This window comes from Pteropus medius, unplaced genomic scaffold (genome assembly GCF_902729225.1).
Source record: "Pteropus medius unplaced genomic scaffold, Ma_sr-lr_union100, whole genome shotgun sequence".
In the NCBI taxonomy this organism is placed as follows: domain Eukaryota; kingdom Metazoa; phylum Chordata; class Mammalia; order Chiroptera; family Pteropodidae; genus Pteropus; species Pteropus medius.
The window spans coordinates 1,220,292-1,243,835 of NW_024342470.1; the positions used below are offsets into that span (position 1 = coordinate 1,220,292).

Consider the following 23,544-nt stretch of genomic DNA (forward strand, 5'->3'; position numbering starts at 1 on the left):
TCTTTGAGGCAGACAACCCTTCTATTAGCTGCTGGCTGCAAAGCTCTAGGGATGTGAGCTCACTCCCTCCCCCATGCAGGCCAGTCCTTGGCTGGAGGTTCCAATGGTCTGAGCCAGCAAGTGTGTACATCGCTCATACTCCTAGCTTCTTTTCTGCACACTGGAAGAGCAAGCCCCAAGTGAGACAAGGGGGCTAGAGATGGGTGGGAGGCCCCTCTAATCCCTGATTTGTCCAGCTCAAGCTCAGGCGCCTGCAGACAAGCTTGGCTCCATTATTCATCAGTCCAAGCTGCCTGGTGGCTCAGATTAAGGTAGACAAAGGCTGCGCCACAGCATCTGCCTGCCAAGAGGGGCCTTTCTTGCCATCAGTCCAATGAGCAGGCTGCAGAGAGGCAGGCTCTAGACAGCCATTTTCTGGGCCTGAGCAGCTCAAAGAAGCAACCCCCACCCTGGCCCACTGGCCTACCTGGCCCCAAAGTCATTCCTTGGCCTCTGCCAGAGCTCAGGAAAATACCTTCAGGCACCAGTAGCTGGCAGGGCCCAGAATGCATGTGGGTGCTTCAGCTCTGCTGACAAGCTCATCCTGCACTGTAGTCCTCCCTCTCTGCATTCTGTAAACTCATCAGTTTGTCCGCCACTGCCCCACAACCTGGTAGGTTTGGCCTCCAGCTGATGTCCTAAATCTCCAGACTTGGAGGACTTTTCCAGTCCTCAAGGGGTGAGTCCCCAGGAGTATCCCTTCTTTAACCCCTCCTCCCACCTCAGCCTCTTCTCCAGCCACAGCCAGGAGCACTGAGTCACAGATCATGGCTTAACGCACAGCTTAAAAAACAAAACTAAAAACAAAACTTCTACAAAAGGCGGAAGTTAAAGCAAGTGCAGGCAGGTAAATCTTAAGCTCTTTGGGGGAAGCAGGGGAGCCTCTGCTGATAACCCCACCCCCCAACATGCTCACACCTGAGCAGAGGGAGCCCCAAGAAGCCCTCGTTCTGACCTATTAATTAACGCAATGTGTCTTTCTTTGCAAGGCCCAACCACCACCCAGCAGCCTGTGTAAAAGCCAAATGCAGATGCTGGGTCTCAGCCAAGGCCCCTACTCTGTGGCCTCCTTCCAGCCTTGCTGATGTCATAGAAGGTCTAAGGGAGGATTAATTGGGGGAGGCAGCCCCGGGGGAATAGGATCCAGGCTGTGGGGGAGGGTGGGTTAGATTTCTGAGGAATGCAAAGCAAGAGACCTTATTCTTTTCACAACTTCACAGAGGAGTAAACTGAGGCTCAGAGCAGGTTAGAAGCCAAAAAGTTCAGAGCTAGTTCAAACCAAGGTCTTTCAGCTCCAACATCAGTGGTCCTTCTCCCAGGGTCTGGCTACCTGCCAGGCTTCCAGGCTTTGGGGTATCTAATCCCAGGGTCCACCCAGAAAGGGGGGAGCTTGGCACTGGGGAGAGGTAGGAAGGAGGACCCAGGGCAGTCAGGGCTTCCATACCTGCTCCTGGAAGCCCCTCTGAGGATGTCCCTCCCAGATTCCAGGGACAGAGTGGGTCAGTAGCACCTGACAAAGGCAGGGGCAGGGCCAGGCTGGTGTCTTCAGGAAGCTCATCTCCGGTGCCTGCAGTTACAAATGCCTGTCCAGGACCTGTGCTGGCCACTGAGTCCCAGGAGAAGATGGGGCCCTGCCCTAGGGGGTGTCTCGGAAAGCAAGGCAGGGCCAGGACAGTCTGGGATGAGCACGCAGTAGGCTGTGTACTTTTGGTACTAGGTCGAAAGCCGGGGTAGGGCCACGCTGGGTGCTGGAGGATGGGGGGGGCACCCTGAGAAGAAGGGCCAAGTGGCAGGAGGTGGCCCACCTTAGGTAGTCGCGGCGACACAGGATGAGGTTTGCCTTGGTGTAGAGGGTGGAGCCCACTTCGCCAAGGCGGCAGTCACAGCAGGCACACTTGAGGCAGTCCTCGTGCCAGTACTTGTCTAGCGCCTTCAGCAGGTAGCGGTCCTTAATCTTGCGGTTGCAACCTGCACAGCCCTTCTGCTTCCCTTTGGGCTGGACGGACAGCATCGGCACGCCTGCAGATGGACAGACGTGAGACAGATGGACATGAGGGTGCCCTGCAGCTCTGGGCTCTCTAGGAATGGGTGACCACTGCTTCTCCCCACAACTCCATCCCAGGGACCTTCGCTTTCTCCCCAGCAACTCCATCCCTGGTCTTAGGTCCTGTCCTTGGGGCTGCGTGGCATAGCATGTACCCCCGCCCTGTGAAAGTCCCTCCAAGAGCTGCAGGCAGCACTGGGGAGCCCTGTCTGCTTTGCTGCGGGCACACACACAGTCCCAAGGCCTGGTCCCCCTGAGTTGTTTGACCCCATTCAGCCACCGCCCCTTCTATGGTCTGATCTACAGGAAGCCTGAAGCCCTCCTTATGCAGCCACCATCTCACTGGCTCTTTCTGCAACCCTAAGAATGAAATCTCGCAAGGGGTTTGGGGTCCACTAGAACTCCCAGATTTTTTGCCACCTTAAGACTTCCTCAGACTGCTTTTGTGTTTATCCATTTTAACCCAAAACGTCAGACTATAACCTCTTGTTCTATTTATACAGAACTTTGGAGGTGTCAAGAAGAAAGTAAGATGTCCCTTTGACACTCCCAGGAGGGGGCAGGAGCTCTGGAGCTCCTGGCAGGTACCTTCGGGAGGCAGTTGGGCCTGGCCTAGTTGGGGCTCTCTCCAGAAATGCTTCCAGCGAGATTCAAACTTCTGATCTACTGTTGCCCAAGGGAGAGGAGGTGCCCAGTTTCTGGATCCTTGCTCCTCCCACCAGGATAAGAAACTCTAAGCCACTGGCCTCCTCCCAGGGCCCATATGAGATTCTCAACATACAAGAAAATGCCAAGTATAAAGACCTGGAATCTCAGCCTGGTATTCATCGGAGGGAGGGGCAGACCTCACGGCAGGCAAGCGTGTGCATCACTCATCCCCCATGCACACAGGTGCAGAGTACAGGTGTATGCATGCATGTGCACAGAGGCATGGGCTCCTAGCCTCTGGCCCTAGGGCCACAAGGAGTGACCACAGGGAGGGAAAGTTCAGGAGGAGATGAGGACAGATGTCAGGAGTCATCTGGGAGCCTAGACGTTTACATGAAGCCCTGAGTATGGCGAAGACTAGGCTTAGAGGGGAGTGCGGGGAGTCTTAGAGCCCCAACCAGGATGGGGGAGGGGGAGGAGAGGTGCCTGCAAGCCTTTCATGAAGGTGGTGGAGATGGGGGTGTTCCTTTCCTGACCAAGGCTCAGGTGGATGGAGGGGCTGACTCTGGAGGAAATGGTCCACCCCTTTCTGCCTCCCGGCTTTCCAACAAGTCCCTGAAATTTGCCCTCCTTCTGGCCCCATCCTTTCCAAGGGATCCCTGCACTATCCAGAGCTCTGGGTTCAGCTCCCGTCCCCTGGCATCCCTCCTCCCACCCCCCCTGCTCCCAGCCCAGAGTCCGAGCTGCTTGCTTTTCCTTCCTAATTCCAGGTGTGACCCTTCCTCAGCCTTCAGGGGAGAACCACAGCCTCCAAGGGGCCTCAGTCTCAAAATTCATGGGTGTCAGGTCAGATGGACCCTCAGAGTTCTTCTAGGCAAATGGTCTCATTCTACAGAGGGGGAGACCGAGGCTCAGATGGTCCAAGGAGCTAGTGTAGGCCACTAATTAAGCTGGCCCTGGGGGCCTTTACCCGCTCCTCTGCCCTTTCTCAGCCTCATTGTCTCTGAAGACTTCTCCTGGAGAAGGGGCATCCCTTGGGTGTAGGGGGTCGTCCTGAGCCCAGGAGCAGCAGGACAGGTGAGGGCAGGGAGGAGGCATCACGGGCTGCTTTGGGCTCTCTCCTTCCTCCCTCCTACAGTCCCGATAGGGCTGTCTGTTAGCTGGGAAGTTTGCTGCCTAATTTCCTTAATGCAGCTCTAAAGGTTAATTGGTCTTAGAGAATTATGGGGCTCAGAATGACTCTGTCATCAGGCCTGCCTGTGTCTCCTCTGGCAGGGTCCAGCCCGGTCACAGTTCTGAAGAGCCCATGGAGGCCAGTGGGGGATCAGGCACCCCTGAGAGCAAAGGGAGGACTGAGGGGCTCCTTCCAAGGCCTGGCCTGGCCCTTGAATGAGGAAGGAGTTACAAGAGCTGGATGTGGGAAAGTCTGGGGACTCCAGTATGGGACTACAATCTCCAGGGCCTGTGGAGGGAGCACCCCAGCAGCATAGTCACTAATTTTGAATATCTCAGGCCAGTCCTCTAGTATAGGCTCCAATGATGATTTTCCTTTGCTCACCTAGGCTGGTAGCAGGCCTGGCTCCCTCTCCAGCAGCCAGAGCTCTACATTTGTGTTATCACTGGTGGGGCAGGGAGAGAGGTGGTGGCTGTGGGTGGCTGGAACATCCATACTCAGGGGATATACCCAGCCTATGATGTCATACCTCCAAATGATGGAGGGAATCTCAGCACTAGGAGCATCTGCCCTGCTCCATCTTCCTCTGGCTTGGATCCTGGACAGGCTGGCTGGCCTTCCAAGCTCAGGCCCCAGAATGCCTGCCTGCTGAGCCTGCAGCGCTATGAACTATAGCACTAGCCAGCAATTCCATCACCAGTGGGACCTGACACCTAGAGGACCCAGGGAGGCCATGAGGAGCAAAGCCACAAGCTGTTCCCCTGTTCCCCACCCCCTGCCGGTGCCCAGACTCGGCCTGGCACACAACAGGCACTTGTAAGACCTAGGCACCCTGCTCTAGGATGCTGAACTCTGCTTCCTAAGCCCTGGAGAACTCCTAAGAGGCTGCATGGCTTCTACCAGTGTCTGATGTCTACCGACATACAGAACATCAGGGCCAGTCTGGCTGAGGACGTCTCAGAACATCTGGAGACCTTGAGCTTTCTCTGCCTGGAAAGGCTGAGGTCCTGGGAGAAGTCTTATCCCTTCCTTCTTCATGGACCCGCGACACAGTGTTTGCTTTGCCTAGGCTAGTCCAGGAGATTTGAAAATATTCTTGAAAGGTAAGGAGGCTCTAAGGGGGCATCTATGGGCTCCTGCTCCCCGGAGGGTCCAGGCTCTCCCTCCTGCCCTGCCTCCCCAGCCCCCACCCAATCCGCCAGCAGGCCCTGCAGACACCTCTTCCCTCCCTCCCTCTCCTGCCTGGCTCTGGGAGCTGAGCCTCGGGCCATGCACTTTCCATTAAGGAGATAGCATCCCTTTGCTGAAGTCCATTTGGGATCCATTTTAGTGTTATCTAAAAATCAAATCTACATGGTAATCCTTTTAATGTACTCCTGACTTTAGAAAAAAACAGCTTTGCGCTTCTTCAGGAAAGGTTTTAAAGCATTACCCAGTAATTACTACTCACCCATGAAAACACTGATATTTTACAATGGATGATGTTTGCGACTACCCGCACGCACTGGCACATGCTCAGATGCACATAGCGGACCCGGCAAAATAAACCAGTTCACTCGGCCCACGTGTTTCCCTCAAATCTCAGGGCGTGGAGGGGACGTTTGAGGAGAGACAGGCCAAACCCCTACCCTGCCTCTACCCTGGGTGGGCTGACGGTGGAAGGAGGCAGCCTCTCGGTCTGACTCATCCAGCTGTCAGACACTACCCTCAGCTCTCTAATCTAGGGAAAAGCCAGACAGTCCGGGAGACTGGGAGGGACTGCCAGAGGTCATTTGGCTCTTCTTGCATCCTCCCTCCACCCAGGAGAGAAGCTCTCCTCTTCACATGGACATCCCAGATGGTCTGCCAGCCATACTCAAGTCCACAGCAATTCCTATGCCCCCTATCCCAGGCCAGGCTGCCTTTCAGATCCAGCAGGTGGACGTCTCCAAACTGCCAAGCCCTCTGGCTCCTGGTCCCAACACACAATGCCTCCAACTTGGACAGCAGACTGAGCCTGGTTGTGAAGCACTCCCACCATCTCCCAGCAAGTTCCTCTGCCCCAGAATGTCCACCCCACCCAGACCCAGGCCTGGCCTGTGGCTCCCCTACTGGCAGTCCCTGTGGCTACCCTTGGCAACTCCACCTGGCATTTGAAGTCCCCTCCCACATGCCAGCATGTCCTGCCTGGCACTGCTGGATCTGCTCCCTGCAGTATCCTGGAATAATATCCCCTTCCGCCCTGTAAATAGATCGTGTTTGCTTCTGTCTCAGGGCCCTTACTCTACACTGCTCCGGGCAGTGATGCCTTCCTTGTCCTGCTTATCGCACTTTCTTCCAAAGGGCAGTCAACAGTGACATTGAGTCAAAGAGCACAGACCTTGAACTCAGAGTTTACTTTCCAGTCTGGGAACTGTCTCAAGTAGCTGGAGGGCCTGGAGCAAATCCTGCCACCTTTCTGACTTGCATCTGTGTCATGGGGCCGTCATAGGCTCTTTCGCCACAGACTGTGGTGAAGCCGCAGCACAGACGCATCCACAGGGGACCAACGAACAGGAACGGGCAGTATGAGTAACATGCTCTCCAAGTCACCTGCCTTCCCTGCTCTGACACCTGTTTTCTTTTTCCTTTAACTTTTTATCTTGACATAATCTCAAATTTGGAGAGAAGTTTCAAGAATAGAAAGAATTCCTGTATACCCTTTACTCAGATTCCCTAAATATGAACATTTTACCATATTTACTATCTATCTACCTACCTATCTACCTACAATATTTTTCCTGACTCACTTGAGAGTTGATTTTAGAGATTAAGGCCCTAGACTCTTCGATACTTTGGTGTGTATTTCTCAAAAGCAAGGACATTCTGTCACACAAGCATGGTGCAATGATCAAAACCAGGAAATTATCATTCACATAATACTATTATCTAATCTACAGACCTCATTCAGATTTTACCAATGTCCCCAAGTAATATTTTTTTCTGGCAAATTAAAATTCTGGATCATGCACTGCATTCAGTCGTCAAGTTTAGTCTACTTAAATCTGCAAGAATTCCTAAGCTTTTCTTTGTGCTTCACAGCACTAGCATTTTTTAAGAGAACAGGCCAGTTATTTTATGAAATATCTTTCAATTTTGGTTTGTCTGACACCTTTGACCATGACTTTAACTCTTCTGTGCTTCAGTTTGCTTTGTTATAAAATGAGTGTGAAAATAGCACTCATCCCATAGAGTTACCATGAGGAATAAAGGAGTTAATACACGTGAAGTGTTCAAGACTAACTGGACCTGGCAGTCAAAAGTTAGCTCTGATTAGTGTCACCCCATTCAGCACATGGGAAAGGATGACCTAAGTCACAGTTCCATCTCAGTCCCTAAAATAGTGATGGGTACTTATTGTGAGGAAAATAAACTGATATGAATGTGCCACCATGGTTAAAATCACACAGGTACCAGCTGGAGTTCAGCATTACTCAAAGGACAATCTAGTGGTCACTGCAAACCTGTGCAGAAGGAAGTCAGCCCCATCGGTCTGACAGGCTGCTTCAGTGCCCAATCAAGTGGGAAGGGGTTGCTGTGGCAGCTCAGAGGGTAACAGCTCATGGCAGGTCCCTTTGGCAGCTCGGAAGCAAGCCCGGAGGGTGCAGACAGGTGTGACCTTGCTATTTCTCACAATCTCTTCCTGGGCTTCAGTACTTAGGTTCCAAGCCTGTGCTCACACAGCACAACACAGCTGCCTAATGCAGTTCCGGGGCTTCCCTTTCTCCCCATGGATGTCTTCACTCCTTTGGGGCAGGCAGGGAACCTGGATTTCCCAGGGCTAAGGGCTATCTGCAGGGAGATAATGCTGATGGAACAATTAGTAGTGCTCAACTTCTAAGCGCTTGGCTCACAATTGCCTTATGAAATAGGTACCATTATCATTCCCATTTTAACAATAGGGGAGAATGGGGGCACAAGAAAGGTTATGATTTGTTGTGGGTGACATGATTAGCATGGGACAGAGCTGGGATTTGAACCCTGGCAGTCTGTCTTCAGAATCACCTGCTATGCTGCCAGCCTGTGTGCTGCTAACCTCTGCCATGCTACAGACCTAGGCAGGAGGCATTACAGAAATTAGGAAACAAAGAATGTACACAGATGCAGGACACATATACGAATATACACGGCAGCACACAAATACTGACACATGTACACGTAATAATATGCACGTAAACTAGGTCCACAAGAGGCAGGACTGTGCCTGTTTATTCTCCTCACCACAATTTTATTCTACTACCCAGTACATTGTTCGATATAGTAGCTACTCAGTAAACTGCATGAAAATATATATGCATGCATCCAACCACACACATGCATGAGTGTGCTCGTGTAAATACACACACATATGCATGAGCAGTTGCCTGCATTTTTACTGCCTTTTGGAAAAACTACATTTCCAAAGTGGATCGTAGCTCCAAATGAAGCTGATTTGAACAAAACCCACCAGTAAGAAGCCTGATGTTCTGTTCTCTGTTCAAGTTTCCCAAGGAAGTGAGAGAGCGTGAGCCCCCTAGGTTTCGTCCACATGGTCCCATGTGGAGTGGTGGAAGTTACCCGGAAAGTCCCATAATTGTCACACCCACTTCAGCTGCTGGGGCAAGGGGATGGCCTTCAGGAATCTGGGTCCCTACCACTTGCAAGGTGTCTGTACCTACCTGGGCCCATGCCCAGGCCTGAAACTGCAGAGTAGAATCCTAAACGGAGCCAGCCAGCGACCCCTCCTCAGCATCAATCCCGTTTAATAAGGAAATTTGAAAGTGTAATCTAATTCTGCAGAATCTCTTTAGATCTCGTTTTCTCAGAAGTAACTTCAATTCGCACGGACACATCCAGCCTTGTGAGAAGGCCTCCATTTCACACCAGTTTTATCTCCACAATTTCTCGTCTCACTGCACTCCTATCCCAGGGCCTCGCCATGTGGCAGGCGAGGCCTGAACTAATAGCATTTCCTACTCATTTAGAATCAAAAGTCGACGTGAACAACTGTTGAAATGCGTGCCTACAGCCACCTAGAGCATGCTCATTACTGCCCCTCTGCACACCCATTTGCAGGTGGCATGCTTATTGGGTCAGATGAGGGAGAAAAGCAGGCCTCCTATGGCCTCCAACTCCCCACTGGGGTCAGCGAGGGAGGCTGGGAGGCTCTGCTCATGGGGTGGTGGTCAGCTCAGTGGGTGGACTCGCCTCTTTCACTCTGAGACTGCCCCTGAGGGGGGTCTGAGAGAAGAAACAGGCAGTGTAGACACTAAGACTATGGACCCTACACACAGATGGTATGGCCTCGGCTTAAATTCTGGCTCCACCACTTCCCAGCTCTGCCTCAATTTACTCACCTGCTAGATGAGGACAGCCTACTTTAAAAAATTATTTCGAGGATGAAATTAGGTAGTGGACACGAAGTACTTACATCAATGTTTGACCTGTAGCTTTAAAAAATCAGCTGAGAAAATTTATGTATGTCTTAGGATATCTTAGGACCTAATAATTTTATTCCTAGTTATATGCCCAGGAGAAAAGAGGGCTTAAGTCCACCGAAGGAGATATACTAGGATATTTATAGCAGTTTTCTTCATCATAGCCCCAAATTGAAAACAACACAAATGTCCATCAACAGTAAAATGAATAATAAATTATGGTGTATTCATACAATAAAATAGTCCACAGCAATGAAAAAGAATGAATCGCTGGTACAGATAACAATATGGATGAATCAGACGGCGTAATGTTGAATGAAGGAAGACAGACACAAAAAGGCACATATTATATAATTCTACTTCTATGTAATTCCCAAACAGGCAAAACCGATCTATGGTGATAGATGTCAGAATAATGGGGTGTATTATCGCCTGGCAGGAGGCGTGCAGAAGCCTTCCGAGGTGCTGGAAAAGTCCTCTATCTTGATCTGGGTGGTGTTTCAACGGGTGCACACATATGCAAAAATTCATTGGACTGAACATTTAAGACTTGTGCGATTTACTGCATGTATGTCACACCTCAAAAAAAATAAAAGAACTAAGATAGAGAGCCCTCAGCCAGGACTTTGTATGCCTCTTCGGAAAACCACCACTTACTCAGCACTTGCCCCATCTGTCATCTCAGTGAATCTCATATTAACTCTGAGGTACTAAATGATTATCCCCATTCAACAGAAGAGGAAACAGAGGCCCAGGGAGGTTCAGGCCTTTACCCAAGGTCACACAGCTGGTAGGGTGCAGGGTGGGGATTGGAGCACTGGCCTGCCAGACCCCAGAGTTCAAGTGGTCATGCAGCACACGTCCCATGACCTCCATGCACAACCTGGGTGAGGCAGGCTCACTGGGGCAGCATCTGGGTGCTCATGTACAGCCTGGATGCCAGATGATGCTGGGGCAGGGGGTTGGGGGGATGCTTGGAGCAGGGCCTGGGCTAAGACCAGGAGAAATGACAGCCCAGGCTGGGCACTCTCTCCATGCTCTGGTGGTCACAGGCTGCTTCTGCTCCTTGTTGGGCCTTTAGAAGCTATGGCTGCTGTGGGATCTTAAAGAGCATATAGATGGGGCCAGAAAGGGGACATGGACCAGAAACTAAGGACAAAGAGGGGACAGGGGCTGGGAAGGAAGTGGGAGGGCCCCATAGAGGCAGACCCGCGATGCTTGCATTGTAGCCTTCAGAGGAACAAAGAAGACTTGAGATGACACACGTCCTCAGGGAGGTGGGCCGAGCTATGAGAAGAGAGCTGGGGGTTCTAGATCCAGAGTCTGACTAGTCGGGGGAGTCTCAACCAATAGTCCGGGGCTTGTGTGTGAATGAAAGGACAGAGAAGTGTCCTGAAGAAGGGCTGGCTCAGGGTAGGACATTTAAGGAGGTCCAGCAATGCTTGCTTTCTCTACAACGCCAAGTTCGTCCTGGTCTCCACAGTCCACTGCAGTAGGAAACACCAAAAGAAAGCACTGCCCAGTCGTGTACACACACATCTACAGCGACTGTAGCCACATTTAGCTATATGATAATATCCTTTATAGAGTGCCTACTATGTGCCAAGTGCTTTACATTCATTAACTCCCATCTTCATCATGACCCTGAAGTAAAGGAAGTCACATGACCTGCCCTGAAGTAAAGGTGGTAAATGAAGTCACATGGGCAAACCTGGGAGGGGCCAAGCAGGGCTTCAGACCCAGGCTTGGGCCACGGCCCCTCCCTGCTCTATCTCAGGGCCATAGATAGCATCTGCATCATTTTTTTCCTAAGCAATAGGGATAATGAACTTCTGCTTGTACCCTATCTGGACCCTGCCAAAAGAAGAAGGCTCCGAAGGCCACTTGCAGTGATATATTAGTCAGGGCAGGCCTCTGGTCCCCAGTGTCCCCAGAGGAGCCAGTCCTGTACAGGAGTACAAAGGAGCAGGCATTTTTACAGCATGTTTTGGTGGAGACAAACCTTAGGAAAGGGGTGTCCTAAAGCCTGAACCTTCAGTGGCTTTCCAGTGTCTGGAGATGAAGGGGCTGAGGACCTTCCATACACACCTCATTGCTGAAGGACGCTGAACCCAGCACAGCCCCGCGTCAGGCAACAGCTTTAGAGGACCCAGTCAAGAACTTGTAGGCGGCCTGGACGATGCACTGAGAGACACTGGAGCAGATTCAAACAGAACATGCTCTTGCGCTACATGTGGTTTTCTGCATTCCATAGTGAGGGGAAATTAAGAGACATCAGAGGCTGCATGTGCTCTTTGGAGTATGCCATGGGAAATGATGCTTAGGTTAACCGCAGAGTTATCTTCAGGACAGGAGTAGGCATTCTCTTCCAACTCTCTGATGGTCTAGAAGTATCTCGAAAGCCACAGGTCCAAAACAGGATTCTAGATCTCTTCCCCCAAACCTGACCTCAGTTCCCTTACCCGAGGCTTCCCTTAACCATACTAATGCCATCACCCACCCAGACGCTCAGGCCAGAAACTCAGAGTCATCCTCAGATCTTCCATCCTCATCCCTCCTTCCCTACTGACTCCTGCTCCCCAGCCCATTTGCTTCTTTCCATTTCCAGAGTGACCACCATCTTTTACCCCACCATCAGCACAGTTCCACACCACCCTCTTGTGTCTCATACTCACTATCCATTCTTCACACGGCAGCTGGAGAAATCCTTTAAGACAAAGTAAGTCAGGTCAATGCTCAGCTGGAAACCCTTCCATAAACTCCAGTGGCCTGAGCATGACATATACATTCTTCATCAAGCCTATGATATTCTCATGTGGTCCAGCCCCTGCCTCCCCTTCCCACACTGTGCTCCAACCACATTCTAGATCTCCCTTTCTGCCTCAGGGCCTTTGCACATGTTGTTTCCCCCTTCGGAGAACACCCTCCTGCCTCTTCACATGGCTGGCTCCTTCTCATCTTTGGGCTTTAGCTTAAATGTCATCTCCTCAGAAAGGCTGTCTTAACTTCCTTACTTCCTTATTTAAATGAGTCCCCAGTCATTTCCTTCTGAATTTTTATCATAATCGGTAATTGTTTTACTTTTCTATAATTTTACTTAAGAAAAATGATTGTGCTCTCTCATAAGAATGTATGCCCCATGAAGGCCTATTCTGGGGGCTCCGCCTTGTTCACCACTGTGTCCCCAGAGTTAAGCCCCACAGCAGTCATTTTTTAACTATCAGTTCAGTTAATGAATGAAGAGACTGAGTGCAATCTATACAGATATTACTGGCAAGAGTCTGCTGGCCAGAGTGGCCTGATGCAGATAGGCAGGCTCCCCAGAGATGGTAGACTTAATTAAGCTTGTTGCTGCCCCATGCCACACATCCCTAGGTACCTGCAGCTTTGTGGTCCCAACAGAAAAGCAGATCCAACCGTGGCAATGCCTCCAGGTCCTGCCTGCCACAGTCTGGATTTTTGAGAGGACGACCCCAGGGCTCCAGCTCTTGTGCAAACATAAACTTTCTACCCTTTAGGTAAAAGGTCAGCAATCCTGTCCTTTAGCCCCTGTATACTTATGAAGAATGAAGCCCCCCTCCGTACTTCCCCTTACATATAACTAACTACTCCATCTCAACACTCAGGGAGTCCTTGGTGGAGCTGTAGAGCTCAGGCCTTTGTGTAACCTCCACAGCTCAGTCTTTTCCTTTGCTTCTGTGGCCTGGGCACCCCTCTTCCCCTGACACAGACCTAGCCTTCACCTAGGGTCTTCTTGGCTTAAAGATGTGACCACTCTTCCAGTCTAGTCTGACCCTCTGGGGGCCAGTGGAAGGAAATAGCCCCTGAAGTTTTCTACAGGGAAACCCTAAGCCCAAGGATTCCTCTGTCTGTAGCCCCCACCAAGTCCCATCCCATCCTGAGCCCCCAGGACCCTTGGCAAGATGCTGCTTGGAGCCGCACAGTTGTGGGGACCAGTGGGGAAGCATCTGAAAGGTGCATTCCCAAGACAGCAACTCAGATGTTCCCTGGGCGCCCAAAAGGCGCACACCACCCATCTAATGAAATAGGGCTCCCAAGGGGCCTGCAATCTCCACAGAGGAGAAGGAGGGCATGGACTGTCAGACGAGTCTCAATTTCACAGCATCAGGGACGTGAGCACCAAGGCGCTGAACCAGAAAACGAGAGTCTGGCAGGAGCGGCAGACACACCGTGAGCGCCAGGGGATCGGAGATTAGGGCCCTTCAAAATCAATTTTGAATTCAAACTTTTAAATGTGTTCTCCAGACACAAAAAGAAGACCCTCCAGGAAGGCTCTGCCCAGCCAGCTGCTGGGTCCTGCTTCCTCCAAGTAGCCAGAGCCCATCTGCTAGCCACTGGGCTGTAGGAGGGAAGGGAGGTAAATGGGCAAGGAAGGAGACTCTGGACCCCGCCCCCAGGAGCTGCGGGGAACAGGAGCCTCTTCAACTCCTGCTGAGACAGCACTGCCTCTGGGGCACCTGCCTGAGGTGCTGTCCTGGGGCTTCTTGGAGAGGCCTTGGGGGGTCCCCCACCCTTCTTTGCAGACCTGAATGAGAAGAGCTAAAGGCAAGATTCATGGAGACCAGCTCCCTCTTACAGCCCTCCCCACCCGCTACCAGCCTGACTGAGGACACTCATGGGGCACCAGTGGCTGAAGCCATTTAGAATGAAAGCTTTGGAGTCGGACAGGCAGGGATTTGTATCTTAGACTAGCCATGGGCTCCCAGGGCAAAGATTCTGGTTCAGAAGTGAATTTCTGTTCTGGAAACCTGGTGGGGAAAAGCCTGTTGTAAGTGTCTTAGAGTGCAAACCCTGTGAAGTGGGGGTGGTCTGAAGCCCCCACTGTAGAGGGAGAGAAAGTGTCACCTGGGTATGAGTCAGCAGGGCAGCCTGGCTGCTGGGAAGGCTAGTGTGGCCGCAGGCTGCATTATCTGAGGCATGCTATCTGTAGCCAGGGAGCTGACAAGCATGCTGTCTGTCACTTGTCAGGCCACGTGTGGAGTACGGAATACTGTTCTGGGCTCAGAATTGTAAGGTGGAGAGGAAGACACAGGGCAGCCGGCCTCATGAGGAAGCTGAGCAGAACAACCTGCTCCAGCCAAGCCTTGGAGAGGCCACCGGGCCCGCAGTAGGAGGCTTGGCTGGCAGAGGATGCTTCTGGCAGCCCCAGCTATGGCCCCCTGCTCCTGCCTGGGTACCCGCTCAGCTATAATTCTTCCTCCAAATATGCAATCAACCCACCACTGAGGCCTTCCCCATCTCTGGGTGGGGAAGTTGATCCATGACAAGTCTCTCCGATCCCAGTGACTTCACAGTCCCTACATGCCAGTTCTCCAAACCTGAGACTAAACCCCAACTTGAAGCCACACTCCTGAGACATAAACGTGAGCGACTGTGAACCACTCTTCTGTTGAGGAGCAACAGAAGGGGTAGCCCTCAGGCCTGCAGAGACCTCACAGGGAGCCCCTTCTGAAATGAGGAGCACTGGGAAGGGGCTGGAGTCATCAGACCATACATAGGAGAGGAGGAAGGGGCTCCCTAATCCCTCCTGCCCCTGGCTGGGGAGTGGGCTGCAGACTCTGCAAGGAAATTACAACTCAGGCCTGGGTAATGCTCCTTTTAGTTACAGCATAAACTGCGGCAATAAAGCGTACCTGGGGAATGTTTAGAGAAAGCACTAATGATTTCTTCCCTAGTGGTTAATAAATTCACTTCCAGATCAATTTGTTCGTGATAGAGCCCGGCGAGCGGAACCTGCGCGGCGGGCACAGCCGAGTGTGTCTTTTTCAGTATAAATGATTTATTACGATGATTAGCGGCACATAAACAATTTAAAATACAACGCTAATTAGTTTGGGGAAGAAAGGAGGGGAAAAGCCACCCTGCCTCTCTCCCCATTATGTTCTACTTCCCTAAGTGTGTACTTTTTAATTAAATCCAAATGTCACAATAAATTTAAAGTGTTTTATTACCACTCAGGCTAACTAAGGCAGTCATGCAAGCCCCCTTCTCAGGCATCTGTGGGCCGGGCTGGGGGTGAGGATTGAGGGTACCAGCAGGATCTGTCCACAAACTTTCCTTGAGATGGGAGGTTTTTATGAGACCCTTGAAAACCCCTCCTGGTTTCTGGCAGCCCCCGGGCTAGAGAACACTGGGACTGCCCACTCTTCCTCACCTTCCTGGACAGCCCAAGCGATAGCTCCTCCTTAAAAGTGGCCCTGACCAGCCCAGAAGCCAGCCACATCTCCTTGATGGTCCCTCAGAACTCTGAACCCTCATCAAGCCCTCCTCGGCTGCTCCATAACTATACCTGACACCCTCTACGTGCCTGGTATCAGGCTTGGCGTTTCCTATAAGATATCTTGTTCAATGCTATGAGTAGTAATTATTGTTCCAATTTTATAGATGGGGAAATTGAGGCTCAGAGAGGTGGAGCAACTTATCCAAAGTCACACAGCTAAAAAGTGGACTTTTGCAAAGACCTTATTCCTATAGCACCATTCTACCTTAGAGCCCATATCTGACCATGTTTAGGCCCTGGTTTCCCGGCACCCAGGATGAAGAATAAAATATGGTGACTGCTCAGAGAGGGATCTCCTGAGTATAGAGCTCTGCCTTGCCCGGAGACACAATGAGGCAAGAGTTCAGGACAGGGACTTTGACTTTAATGAGTCTGGGTTCAAGTTCAGGCTCTGTCATTGGCCTACAACATAAACTCAGTCAAGTCATTTAGCTTATCTGAGCTTTGTCTTCCCTGTCAGCAGAACTGAAGTAATAATACCCAACTCACGGGGCAAAAGAACCAAAGCAGCTAAGAAGAATGCTTTGCAATCCTTGACATGCGATGTAAGTAGCAATTACTACCAAGAGCCCTTGAGGTGAGCAGGGATCTATAAGCACCCATTTCATTGATCAGAAAACTGAAGCCAGTAAGAGAAAAGACTTACCTAAGGACTTACCCACTAAACCTTAGGAGCCCAGGGTACGAGGCTGCAGGCAACCTCCCTTCCAAAAGCTTTAGCAGCCAAGGATGGTTCCTCTCATAAACACTCTTAAACGGTTTATTGGAAATTAAAAACAAATATCCCTAAACATAGAGTTACCATATGACCCAGCAATTCCACTCCTAAATCTCTACCCAAGAAAAATGAAAACAGATACCTACCCAAAAACTTGTATGAATGTTCACAGCAGCATTATTTACAATAGCTAAAAAGTAGAAACAACCCAAATGTCCATCAACGGATGGATAAATAAAATGTGGTATATATATACAATGAAATATTATTTGCCCATAAAAAGGAAGTAAGTACTGATACATGCTACAATATGGATGAAGCTTGAAAACATTATGCTAGGAAAGAAGTCAGCCACAAAGACCACATCTTGTATGATTCCATTTATATGAAATATCCAGAATAGGCAAATCTATAGAGATAAAAAATAAATTAGTTGTCTCCAGGGAGAAGGAGAATAGGGTGTGACTACTAATGGGTCTGGAGTTTCTTTTTAGCGTGATGAAAATGTTCTAGAATTAGATGATGATAATGGTTGCACAGCTCTGTAAGTATACTAAAAACCACTTAATTGTATATTTTAAAAAGGTTAATTTTGTGGTGTGCAAATTATATCCCAATAAAACTGTTATAAACAAAAACAAATAAACAAGACAAAAATTCCTTTGAGAACTAGAGAAATCAGTTTATAAAAAAGTTAAGTCCTGGTGTCAGGAGAGGGGGCCTGAGTAGTCTAGTAGCCAGCCCTCACAGGGAGGCCAGGCCCTGGTCAGCCTATTTCCCAACTGCTGCTCTATAGGGAGGAAAGGGCTCCAGAGCCCCCTGTACCTCTCTCCTCCATATCCCCCATCCAGAAATCTGACCATACTCACTTTTTCAGCCCTGCTCCCCAGGAAACTCAGACCCTACTGGATTCATCAATCTCCTCTGACCCATTTGCTTCTGCCTCTGTACTCATGTTTTGTCTTCCCTGGTCTTTGTTGAAATTTCTGTATCTTCTGAGGTCTATACATTATGTGCAATGCCCTATCTGCAAACTAGGCATGCCCTGGGGAAGGTTCCCTCTTTCAGACCTTGAACTTGTTCTATATTGGGTTTCACAAGTTACGGTGTGAATGTAAGAAATAGGATCGCAGTGAAGTTCGCCAGGCCCAGCTGAGGTAAGTTTAGTAAGGAGTGCTGCAAGTTCAGATCCAGCCCTCAGAGGCCAGGAAGTCAGGCAACATCTGCCTTTGGGTTGCATGAAACTCTCTGGAGGGAGAGCGCACAGTGCCCAAGCTAGAGACAGCACCCTTTGTGGCTTATCCCAGAGGGTAACTCAAGAAGATGAAGCATCCTGACCAGCAAGGGGTGCCAGGCCCACTCTAGGCCTACAACAGAGTCTAGGGTAAAGGACTAAGGTTAGGTTGAAGGGTGTTATAGTACCTCAGGCCTTTTCACATGTGGGAAGAGCCCCATGGAGAGGACAGAACACTTCTGGTCACTTGAGGGCGATACCTGGGCCTTGAGCCAAATGCCAATTTTCAAGGCATGAGGCTGGCTTCCTGAATCTTCATGGTTTCATCATGGGATACTGTCTCAGGAAGCCTCAGGAAGTCTCCAGACTTCTCTTCCAAAGTCCTATGAAGCCTGGGGCCGAGAGATGACCTCTCAGGGGTGGGGGGTGTCAAGAGAAGGGATTGCAGGTACCTGCACTTTATGCAGCCACTGTGTTCTCACCAACATCTCCTTAGGTGGGCACAGTGCTGCCCAGCTAGCCAAACACATGAGAATATTTCCTCCATTTGCTCTACAGGGGACAGGAAGGATGCTTTGGGCCCTAATTTATGTGTGATTAAACTGAGGTTCAGCGAGGCTAAGTGGTTTGCTCAAGGTCACACAGCAGTGGGTGGTAGAGCAAGGCTTGCCCGAGATCTCACTGTCAGAGGATGGCAGAGCAGAACTGGAATCCAAAGCCCATGCTTATTCCTTCTTCCAAAAGTCAAAAGAAAACTACCTCTTCAGTAAGTTGTCATGCCCTCGTGCAGTTGTTGTTTCTTTTGAAGAATTTAAAGATTTCAAATCCGCATGTATCTTGGCTGGTGCTACTGGGGTTTCTCTCATCTTGGGGTAGGGAATCCAAAGCCTTTACCTTGCAAGGGAAGGCAGAGCTTCTGGGAGTGTGGGCCACTGAGAAGAGTGTGCAGCCCTGGGACAGGATGGTGTCCAGGTCCTGGGAGGCCAGGCAGGTGTGGTTATACACAGATGACTCTTGCGGGTCAGCTCACTGCAGAGACCAAGCCTCTGAAGGGAGGCCTGGTGGGACTGAGCCCTTAACCTGTGAAATCTGATGCTAACTCTAGGTGGATAATGTCAGAATTGAGTAAAATTTTAGAACATCCAGTTGGTGACCTCTGAGAATTGAAGAACTGCATGGTGGTATTGGAAAACTCTCCAGAGTAGCCCAATGATCTCAATAAAATGTACATCTGTCCTCTCTCTGGGATGGAAGGAATCCTTATGACTCTCTCTGCTTCCCTCCCGACCTCTTCACCTGGTAACTACATTCATTCATCTATTTATTCATTCACTATTCCCTCAACAAATATTTACTAAGCACCTACTACTAGAAGCTATCCCCTAACACCTATATTTTGATAAGAATTATACCAACACTGATGATTTTCATCAAGAAAGTGGTTCTTCATAGTTGCATTAAGTCGATTTGATTCCTTGATCAATTTTCTTTTCACTAGTATTAAACATTTCTCCCCCATCCCTTTCTATTTTATTGGAATCATTTTCATTGGGATCAATTATTTTTAAATTTTAACTGGCTATTTGGTTCATGATCTATTTTTGGTACATATTAAATCTTACAAATCAGAGCTTTCGCCACTGTTGAGATTTCTTTTGTGGCAATTATTTCTACCAGAAAATATTTCCCGAGCCAACTTCTGCAGATCTAAATTTTATCAGGAAGATTGGATTCCTCTGTCAATTTTTAGTCAATAACATATTTTACCAGGTGCAGCCTTAGCTGTTGCCAGGTTTGCTTTGTGTTAATTATTTCAACCAATTTAAATTTTTTCCTGGATCTTTTTTGGGGGCATTTTCAATGCTAATGAGATATTATTTTCATGTATAAGGCATATTTTAGCACTGATCTGATAAAGCATTCTGAGGATCAAAGAGTAGTATGAAAACATCACTGGGGCAAAAAGGCAGGTCAAAACATCACACTCGGCGCTTGGGCTGAGTACCAGGTCAGAACTGGATGCCTGAGGGAGCCCTGCCCACAGCTCCCGCAGAGACCTAGCCTCTGCCAAGATGCCTTCACAGATGGGAAACAGCTTCTGGCTAAGGTGGGAGCGGCTGCCTGCGGGAGACAGCTTCTAATTGATAGGCGAAGAGATGGGGTGCAACCCTGACATCCCATACCAGGCTGAATGCAGCTTCTGTTGGGCCCCAGAGTTTTCTACTCAAAGTATCTCAGAGACACTCAACTGAGAGGGGAAGTAGATGCTTCTTGGTGCCTTTGTTTCTCCACCATCAAAGGAGGTAATTGACCAGGGTTCTCTCAGTCCTGAGGCTGTGACTTTCGCTCACTGAATTCCAGGCTTTGGGACTTCTCCAGGAGTCCCTTCTGTCCCCTAGTTGAGGCTCTGCTTGGAAACAGCCAGGAATGGAACCATCAACCTGGATTCAAATGTGGCAAGACCAAATACGGAGGGCTGGGGCCACAAATGCTCTCATCTGGGATCTCTACTTCTATTGACCCCAGAAGACCAAGGAAAGACAAAAAAAAAAAAAAAAGCATCAGGTAGTTTCTCCTGGCCTTGGCCTCACCACACCCATTCCCTACGAATAGTCATATCTCCACACACAGTACCATACACAAGCATCAACAGCCAGTGACCCCTGAAATGTAAGGGGAAACCTAGACCCTGAGAGGGGAAGGGGTCTGCCCAGGGACATACTGTAAACTGGCGGCAGAGCCAGGCTGTAGCTGCAGGAGTTCTGGCTCCCAGCCCTGTGTTGCAGACCACTGGAGACCCTCCTTCAGCCTTGCTCCCATGCAAGGAACTGCTGAAGTAGACTCTGCCCAGGCCACCCCAAAGACACTGGCTCCACCGTATCTAGCGACTGCCAGCAAAAAGTTGAGGCCCTCGGTCCATCAGCTGCAGGGAGGCTGGCTCAGGAAGGAACCACCTGCACCTCCTCCATGGGTATGGTCACCAATGAGTGAGAAGAGAAGCCCTAGGGCATGGACGGCTGCTCTGTAGGCTCCTAGAGGCCTCAGCAAACTTATCATCTATGAAAAAAGAAATTCAGCAGCTCCCAGCCCAACCCTGGCCTCTGTGTAAATGTGTTTACAATCAGTGACATCCTCTCTCACCAACAGGGACAGGGAGGACCTGGGAGGGCCTTTACTACCACCTCCTCAGGCTTATGGCAGGCAGAAGCCTGGTTCTCATCTGAACTCTGCCATATACCAACATGCTGGGCTATCCCCAGTAACTGTCTTTTCCTCTCTGGGCACAACCTACTCCTCTGAAAAATAGGTCTAGTATTTGATCTCTCAGGCTAACGTGGGTACTGTGAAGGTTAAATGAAAGGCTCTAAGACATCCCTGCTTGAGGTGACACAGGTAGCAGAGGCACTGGGTCTCCCAGGGATAGGATGGGTGATTCATTCTCTCTGGGAACAACTGAACTGTTGGACACCTAGGGCCTGAGATGTTGTTCCAGAGGCTGACCACTCAATTTCTAAGATGGTCCCCAATGGTCCTCTGTCTCCTGTATTCACGCCCTTGTGTAATCCATCCCCATACACACCCACACACACTTCCTTGAGTGTGAGCTGGATCTATTGACTTGCTCCCAAGAAAGAAAATATAGCAAAAGTGATGGAATATCACATCTTTGATTAGATATGTCACATTTTATAAAAGGCTATGACTTCCTGCTTCCTAGCAGACGCTTCCTTAATGGCTTTAAGGAAGCAGGCTGCCATCCTGAAGAGGTCTACATGGCATGGAACTGAGGGCAGCTTCCCACCACAGTTAGCGAAGAATGGAGGCCTCAGTCCATCAGCCCGCGAGGAACTGAATTCTACCAACAACCAAATGAGTCAGCTTGAAAGCCCAATTCCCAGATGATTCTTGAGATGAGACCACAGCCTGGGCCAACACCTTGATTGTGGTCTGAGAAACCCTGAGCAGAGGACCCAGCTAAGCTGTTCCCCGACTCCTTACCCACAGAAACTCTGAGATGACAAATCCCTGTTGGTTTAAGCTGCTAAATTGTGATTTGTTACAGAGCAATAGATGACTGATATACCACCTCACTGGCATACAGACACAGGACAGGAGGGACTTTCCTCAGGCCAGACAGAGGGGGCCCTGCAAACAGAGGTCTGCCACACCCCCCGTGTGGTTGTGAGCTTCCCTCTGGAGCCCAGTCCTTGCTAAACTGTTGGACACTTGGGGCCTGAGATGCCATTTCTGCTATGGATATTGTGAGGAGAGGAGCCCAGGAGACAGAGCCTGCTCTCTAGTCTGCCCTGGCCAAGCCCTCTGATCTCTACAGACCAGGAAAGTGGGCAAAGCTGGTCCACCAGTCCTCATGGCTGTAGCCCTGGGGCCTTTCTGAAGAACAGCGCTCCCAGGGCTCTGAACTCCAGGCACATCTGGAGCAGAGTGAGCACTCCAAAGTATACCCACTTCCATTTTCTCCCCCGCTCCTCGCCAAAACCCGAGGAAGGTTAGGGAAGCTGCACCACTCACCTACAAGATCAGAGCATTGCTTATTGAAGGCTCAACAGATCCAAAAGGTTGTCATGATCATACTCAACTAGCTAGAATTACAATTTACTATTAAGAATTACTATGTGGCAGAGGCGGGATTTGAACCGTGTCTGTCTGACTCAAAGCCCACACTAGTTCCACTTGTTTTACAAATAGGAAAACAGAAACAGAAGAGTTTCTCAAGCATTCTAATGGCACCCACAGGCAGCTCCCACACAACCCATCCTGGACAATCTGTCACCAGGGTTCAGGAATTGGAGTTTTTAAAGATTCAGGGAGAGGAAAGACAAGGATGGAGCAGGTGCCAGCTGTGGGCCCTAGATGCTCAAGCCAGAACTGCTCTCACTTATTTGGAAGTGTGGATCTCCCTCCCCTTCTCTATCAAGTCATTGTGCCAACCTGCAAAGTTGAATTATTAAAACTCCCTTCTGGGGTACCACATGGATTTTTCTCCACTGAGAATCAGAGCGGAGGGGCGGCTGATCCTGCCACACAATATTAAAATGTCAGGAGTTTAAGGCCTGCGTTGGTTGAGTCATAAGTTATCAGCACCCAGTGAGGGCCGACAGAATGCCTCCCTTAAATTATTAAGCAGAAAGCGTCAGACTGTAATATTTTGCTAAACCAAAGTACAGACACAGACAAAGATGTCATTTCAATATTTGAAACCAGCAAGTTTAATTTAAAATAAGAGCAAACCAATAAGCTCAGAACATAGCAGTGTATGAGAGGAAAATTATACTGTGAGAGGAAAAAAAGTGGAAGGACTTAAGAAATTTATAAAAGTAATCTCCAAGTGGAAATTAGAAATCAAGGCCTAGAAACAGAATAACACAAAAGAAATATTACTGTCCACTTTCTAAATCAATATAACACTGCTCCACGCCGGAATTACCATGGTAACTCAAGTAAAAAGAATCAAGCAATTCTTATTATTTCAAAATAAAATCACAGCCTGAAGCCTGGGTTTTATTACAACCACTGATAGATCGCTGGCTTGTATTTATCTGAAATATTGCTTTTCAATCAGCTGGTTTATGAATGTACACAGGACTCTCACCAGCCCACTTACCACCCCATTTTGAGGCGAGGGGCTAACCAATGAATTGAGTCCCGCCTGGCTGCATCTGCATGTATGCCCAGATGTAAGTCAGCTCTGGTAACCACGGAGCTTCACACCTCTTCCAACTGTCCAGTGGCTTTGCAGGACAGAGAGAAAAAGCTGGAGGAGGCAGTGAGGCCGACCTCCTTGTGGTCCCCCTCCCCTTGCCAGTGGTGGAATGGACCAGGGCTTTGATAGCAAAGCCCCTGACAAACCCAACAGCAAGCCTCCCCCGCCCCCTCCATGTTGTCCTCTTGCTAATTCCACCCCTGTCCTGTGAACTCTCCCTGAGTGTCTT

General features: G+C 49.7%; 1 protein-coding gene across 1 annotated transcript in view; it reads right to left on the reverse strand.

Moving 5' to 3' along the window:
* The window catches only part of LMO1 (LIM domain only 1), a 38,800-nt gene that overhangs the window by 2,777 nt on the left and 12,479 nt on the right, over positions 1-23,544 (reverse strand). Inside the window, exon 3 of the mRNA XM_039863503.1 lies at positions 1,845-2,058. Coding sequence (XP_039719437.1) covers positions 1,845-2,058 — 214 coding nt within the window. The remainder of the gene's footprint in view (positions 1-1,844; positions 2,059-23,544) is intronic.